The following is a 7,208-nucleotide window of genomic DNA, read 5'->3' as shown; positions in this document are numbered from 1 at the left end:
CGGCGGCGGCGACCAGCGCAGCCAGGGGCGAAGGGCGGCGGGGAGGGGGGAGGGGCACCCGCGGCCACGGCCGGCGACTCCAGCGGCGAGCGGCTTCCGCGGTTGCACCTGCGGCGAAGTGCGGCTCCGGCTGCACATGTTGGCCCGTTGGCGCCTGAAATATGGGCCCGGCCTGGCAGAAACGTGATTAACCGCGGCGAAGTGGGCGGTTCCACGACATGGTAGTTTTTAGTCATAGATTAGTAAAAAAGTGGTAGTTTTCGGGATAAAATCGTAAAGTGGTAGTTTTTCGTCACGGTTCCGTGAATTGTGGTAGTTTTTGATTAAATACTCGAAAAAAACAAACCATGGTGCCCTATACATGAGGATGCGCGATCTGCGGCCACGATCCGCCGATATTACAGCGCTAGCTAATTCCGGCGGTAAGGCATGGTCCGTGCCTTGCGAGTACTTCACCAAAATATTTCTTCGAGAACGGGTTCTTTAGCATTTCCTGCCCTACAAATTCGTGACATGATCTTTCTTCGTTCCCTGTTATACAGGCCTGCAAGCTTTTTCTTCTCTCATTTCTACCACCTACTACTATTACGATCGCATACCATATCTTAATTTCTGTGTCGTGGTATACATATATTTTTCCGTAAATAAAGTGACTCTTGACCCTACATGTCAGTTCAAAGTCAAACGAAAATGCATCATCTTGTGAAAGAAAAAGTGACCCTTGGGACCGCCAAAGGAATGCACACGTACGCGCACATATGTTGTTGTTCCAGGCACAAGTCAACGAGGACACCAAAGAGAAGAGAATAATAAGCCCTGGTTTATATTAATTAATTAATTTCTTTTGTTTAATTAGTTGGACACGAATAGAGCCGTTGCCTTTAGTATTTTCCCTCCAATAAGCAACCAACCCTAACTACTCCTACACTCCCATAACGCTTCTGGTGAGAAAAAAAGGGGTCGCACGTACTCCCCTTCTTCCCCGAGACGCCAAACCCATTACCGCACCGTTGCCATGATAAAATCAAATCCAAGCCCTGTCTATTTATCTATCTATATCTACGCACACTGCTGCTCCAATCCATCGTCATCAATCCGTTCAAGCCTCTCGTGATTGAACTCCATCCCATCTTCGCCAAGATCTTCTTCGTGTTTCTCTGCATTGCCAGTGGTCGGTTGCCCGTGCAAGAAGATGCAAGAGGCCTCGTCGTCTTCTCTCCCGGCGCTGAGCAGCGCCTACCAGCCTCTCCCGTCGCTCTACCTCGGCTTCTTGGCGATATGGGCGGCGTCGGGGATCTCCTGGGCCTTCAGCTCTTGGAGGAATCGGCACTTCCAGGTCTGTTGAATCCTGCCGTTCAATTTCAACAACTTTTTTTTTTCTGCCAGAACTATATATGAACTTTAGACAGAATTTTCAGTATGTAAACTCTGCTTTGGGCGTCTGATTAAATTGACAGAGACTATTGCATTCGTAATTCCGTTGTGTTGGTTAGTTTTATAATTTTGCTTCGTTTTACGGCAGGCGAATAACCTTCAGTGGATCCTGGCCTTGGTTCCCCTGATCAAAGCTTTGCAAATGGCACTCTCGTTTCTGTTCTGGTGAGCAGTCCGATTCTTTTTGCATATTTTCTCACTTCACAATGTTCAGTTTGGCAACTTTGATCCCTGAAAAAAAATGTGAACAAGCCCCCTGAAGTTGCTGCAGAAGGTCTGAATTTGGGTGGCGTGTATGCAGGTACTCGTGCGTACACCTCCACACATGCTCGCTGTGGATGTCGTTCGGCGTGTACGTGACGGGGATCCTCTTCCAGACGGCCTCCTTCGTCTCCTTCATGCTCATCTCGCACGGCTACTGCATCATGTACGAGCGCCTCTCCATCCGGGAGAGACGCACGACTGCGGGGCTCGGATGCCTCCTCTACCTTAGCCTCATCGGCTATAAAGCCGCAGTCCCTTATTTCACCGTAAGCCATCTGTCTTCTTCTGCGATTTATTTGTTTGGGGATTCTGTACAATTAGCTATCCAAGAAGCCAGATGATCAGAAACTGTGCTCTGATTTTGGACAGGGTTTTCTTCTGATGAACTACTTCGCGTCATTCTACATCATATTCCGCCGCACGTCGCAATGCCTGCTGGTTCTGCGCGAGCAGCTTAATTTCGTGGAGGAGGAAGACATCCATTCACTGCATGGGACACTCAACACCAAGTACACAATGTTTAAGTAAGCGGTCCTTATTCCTGACGAACACTTGCAGTATTTTTTGTACTCTTAAAATAATAACGCATGTGCTTAGCTCCTTGTTTTCTTCTCTTCAGGAGATTTCAGGGTACAATGCAGGTGGCAGCAGTGGCATTCATCATGGTAACAATCAGCTTTGGCTGCGCATGCACACAGTTTTCTTATGGTACGATCAGAAATTGGTAAGAAGATGCATACTGAACTGTGATGGTGCCATTTGTGACTTCAGGTGTACATGAGGGCTGATGATACGCCGGATAACTACTGGTTCCGCGTGTTGGTACGCGAATGGGTGCAGTTCTGCATCTTCATGTACATTGGGTGAGTATAGATTATCGCCGGACAGGGTCGTTAGAAGCAACCGAAACACCATCTTGAGCTGAAATGTGACATGAATTCCAAATGTCCAGGTGGAGCTTCAGGATCCCTGAAGCATCACTCCACCTGCCGGTCATGCCCCTGATGAAGTCAAACTGGGAGATTGCAATGCCACCCATTTACAGCGTGGTATGGTCACCTAACCTCACTTCATTTCTTTAGCATCTTGTGTTCTTATGGTCAGAAACACTCGACTGAAATGCGCCGTGCATACTGTAACGACACAGGAAATGGATGCAGCCGATTTCAGAGGGCTCGTCTCGGACCAATGGCATGTCGGAGTGGTAGGCAACACTGAACAATTAATTCAGTTATTTGTTCATCTTTGTGTTATGATCGCAGAGTTGTTGCATTTGAATCTAACACCCGGTGATACTGCAGAGGACATCTCATGCCGACGCGTGCTACTCTTCACAGCCGTTGCTGGTGCTAGTTCAGAATCCTAGCCCGAAGGTCTCCCGTGCCGCCGTAGCTTCAGGTTTCAGTTGAAGGAGGACAGACCAGGTTCATCTGTGAGGACCGGGAGATGCAGAAGATGACATAGGCCAACTGCCTGATCCGGAAACCGGTGATAGGGCGGTTGGGTTGCAACAGAGAAATATTGGACTCCACGGTGCAGTAGCTTCATGTTAGCACTAGGAAAGAGTCTGCAGTTTTTCTGTAGACTGACAAACAGAGATGCGTTCGCTTCTTCAGCGGTGAATCCACCTTTTTTGCATCCCAAAGTATATCTCGTTCTTCTCCAAGTACAGCAAGATTTTTCACATGTGAAAGACACGATCCAAAATGAACGGCTAGCAATTCCATTTTTCATCCGGTGGTGTGCATTTAGAGCATCTATGGCCGGAGCCCCATTTCCGCACCAAACGTCCGGTGGTCGGGCCCAACCACTGCCAGACAAAAAACTTTCACCACCCAAGACCTGACAAACTCAGTCCAAACGTCCAGGCTGACCGGGCACCTCCCAATACCCAGCTCATATGTGGGTTGGATATAGGGGCGTCTGGATGCGTCCGATATGTCGGGTCAGACAGGCCGGACCTATTTCAAATCCACTTCAAATTGACTGGTCCATCAAATTGAGCGCACTCCTCCCGTGTCCATGCCGCCACCCACCTGCACCCTTGCTACCCGTTCGCGCTGCCGCCCTCATCCACCGTCGTAGATGTTGTTGTCGACTACCTTATCCGCCACCGGGGGCATGGATGATGCCTGGGCGGAATCCGTGGGGATCCTGGACTGTGGTTGCCAGTTGCAAGGCGAAGAATGTCGCCAGAAGGGAGCGCCGTAGGAAGCTACGCGAGTGAGAAGGTAGTTGCAGAGAGGTCGGTGCGGAGATGGCTGGTGATGAGTGTTGGGGAACGTAATAATTTCAAAAAAATTCCTACGCACACGCAAGATCATGGTGATGCATAGCAACGAGAGGGGAGAGTGTTGTCCACGTACCCTCGTAGACCGAAAGCGGAAGCGTTAGAACAACGCGGTTGATGTAGTCGTACGTCTTCACGGCTCGACCGATCAAACACCGAAACTACTGAAGGAAATATGCCCTAGAGGCAATAATAAAGTTATTATTTATTTCCTCATATCATGATAAATGTTTATTATTCATGCTAGAATTATATTAACCGGAAACATGATACATGTGTGAATACATAGACAAACATAAACGTCACTAGTATGCCTCTACTTGACTAGCTCATTAATCAAAGATGGTTATGTTTCCTAACCATAGACATGTGTTGTCATTTGATTAACGGGATCACATCATTAGGAGAATGATGTGATTGACATGACCCATTCCATTAGCCTAGCACTTGATCGTTTAGTATATTGCTATTGCTTTCTTCATGACTTATACATGTTCCTCTAACTATGAGATTATGCAACTCCCGTTTACCGGAGGAACACTTTGGGTGCTACCAAACGTCACAACGTAACTGGGTGATTATAAAGGAGTACTACAGATGTCTCCGAAGGTACATGTTGGGTTGGCGTATTTCGAGATTAGGTTTTGTCACTCCGATTGTCGGAGAGGTATCTCTGGGCCCTCTCGGTAATGCACATCACTATAAGCCTTGCAAGCAATGTAGCTAATGAGTTAGTTATGAAATGATGCATTACATAACGAGTAAAGAGACTTGCCGGTAACGAGATTGAACTAGGTATTGGATACCGACGATCGAATCTCGGGCAAGTAACATACCGATGACAAAGGGAACAACGTATGTTGTTATGCGGTTTGACCGATAAAGATCTTCGTAGAATATGTAGGAGCCAATATGGGCATCCAGGTTCCGCTATTGGTTATTGACCAAGAATTGTTCTAGGTCATGTCTACATAGTTCTCGAACCCGTAGGGTCCGCACGCTTAACGTTATGATGACAGTTTCATTATGAGTTTATAAGTTTTGATGTACCGAAGTTTGTTCGGAGTCCCGGATGTGATCACAGACATGACGAGGAGTCTCGAAATGGTCGAGACATAAAGATTGATATATTGGAAGCCTATGTTTGGACATCGGAAGTGTTTCGTGTGAAATCGGCATTTTACCGGAGTACCGGGGGGTAACCGGAACCCTCCCGGGGGTTATTGGGCCTTCATGGGCCCTAAGGGAGAAGAGGAGAGGAGGCAAGAGGTGGGCTGCGCCCCCTCCCCTCCCTAGTCCGAATAGGACAAGGAGAGGGGGGCGCCCCCCCCCTTCCTTCCCTTCTTCCTCCTCCTTCCCCTTTCTCCTACTCCAACTAGGAAAGAAGGGAGTCCTACTCCCGGTGGGAGTAGAACTCCCCCTTGGCGCGCCCTCCTTGGCCGGCCGCCCCCTCCCCCTTGGCTTCTTTATATACGGGGGCAGGGGGGCGCCCTAGAACACACAAGTTGATCTACGGATCGTTCCTTAGCCGTGTGCGGTGCCCCCCTCCACCATATTCCACCTCGGTCATATCGTCGCGGAGTTTAGGCGAAGCCCTGCGCCGGTAGAGCATCATCATCGTCACCACGCCGTCGTGCTGACGGAACACATCCCCGACACTTTGCTTGATCGAAGTCCGGGGATCGTCATCGAGCTGAACGTGTGCTGAACTCGGAGGTGCCATACGTTCGGTACTTGGATCGGTCGGATCGGAAGACGTACGACTACATCAACCGCGTTGTCATGACGCTTCCGCTTATGGTCTACGAGGGTACGTAGACAATACTCTTCCCTCTCGTTGCTATGCAATCACCGTGATCTTGCGTGTGCGTAGGAATTTTTTTGAAATTACGACGTTCCCCAACAGTGGCATCCGAGCCTGGTTTTATGCGTGATGTCATATGCACGAGTAGAACACAAGTGAGTTGTGGGTGATACAAGTCATACTGCTTACCAGCATGTCATACTTTGGTTCGGCGGTATTGTGAGATGAAGCGGCCCGGACCGACATTACGCGTACGCTTACGCGAGACTGGTTTCACCTTACGAGCACTCGTGCTTAAAGGTGGCTGGCGGGTGTCTGTCTCTCTAAATTTAGCTGAATCGAGTGTGGCTACGCCCGGTCCTTGCGAAGGTTAAAACAGCACTAACTTGACGAACTATCGTTGTGGTTTTGATGCGTAGGTAAGAACGGTTCTTGCTAAGCCCGTAGCTGCCACATAAAATTTGCAACAACAAAGTAGAGGACGTCTAACTTGTTTTTGCAGGGCATGTTGTGAGGTGATATGGTCAAGACGTGATGCTATATTTTATTGTATGAGATGATCATGTTTTGTAACCGAAGTTATCGGCAACTGGCAGGAGCCATATGGTTGTCGCTTTATTGTATGAAATGCAAACGCCATGTAATTGCTTTACTTTATCACTAAGCGGTAGCGATAGTCGTAGAAGCAATAGATGGCGTAACGACAACGATGCTACGATGGAGATCAAGGTGTCGCGCCGGTGACGATGGTGATCACGACGGTGCTTCGAAGATGGAGATCACAAGCACAAGATGATGTGTAACATCCCAAAATTCTAAATTTTGGAATGTTATAAATAAATAGATAGATTGATTGTTTGGTTGACTGTTGTGTGACTGATTGAGTGAAATTCGAAACTTTTGAAAGTTAAATAAGAGGGAATAAAAGGACTTTCCCAAACTTTCATTTTCTTTTCTGATCTTCATGAATTCAAATTCTTTTCATCACAAAACCCTGGAGAGAAGATGACATGACTTCTTCCATTTATTTAGATGACAAGGGGTGTTGAAAATATTTGAATTTCATTTGGAAAATATTTCCAATCCTGGAACTTTATGCAACTCAATGATTTTCACGAGCGAAGATAAAATGACTTCTTCAAAACATATGAAATATGAGTTGGGAGTTTCAAACAATTAAACTCAAAGTTCTTTTGAATTTATTTTCAATTTGGAGTTATTTGGGTTTTATTCAAATTATTTTTCTCCAAAAATAAAATATACAGAAATTAGGGTAACATGATTCCTTACATCACAAAATTTGAGAGAAATAATTTTGAATTAATTTTGGTATTTTTAAAATGATTTTCGTTGGGTTTTATTAGACCAGTAGCACTCTTTGAATATCTGAATTTTTGTGTATTTTATTTGTAACTA

At 46.8% G+C, this 7,208-nt stretch overlaps 1 protein-coding gene across 1 annotated transcript; it reads left to right on the top strand.

Moving 5' to 3' along the window:
- Nucleotides 1–1,015: 1,015 nt before the first annotated feature.
- Nucleotides 1,016–3,382, top strand: LOC119281456. The gene is made up of 9 exons (XM_037561974.1): nt 1,016–1,336; nt 1,523–1,599; nt 1,736–1,964; nt 2,068–2,222; nt 2,318–2,363; nt 2,470–2,561; nt 2,651–2,747; nt 2,846–2,902; nt 3,000–3,382. Exons 1-9 carry the CDS (start codon nt 1,193–1,195, stop codon nt 3,105–3,107), a joined length of 1,005 nt encoding a protein of 334 aa, XP_037417871.1. The 5' UTR covers nt 1,016–1,192; the 3' UTR covers nt 3,108–3,382.
- The last annotated feature ends 3,826 nt before the right edge of the window (nt 3,383–7,208 follow it).

Source organism: Triticum dicoccoides, chromosome 3B (assembly GCF_002162155.2).
Source record: "Triticum dicoccoides isolate Atlit2015 ecotype Zavitan chromosome 3B, WEW_v2.0, whole genome shotgun sequence".
NCBI lineage: Eukaryota > Viridiplantae > Streptophyta > Magnoliopsida > Poales > Poaceae > Triticum > Triticum dicoccoides.
This window is presented reverse-complemented; position numbering and strand designations above follow the sequence as displayed.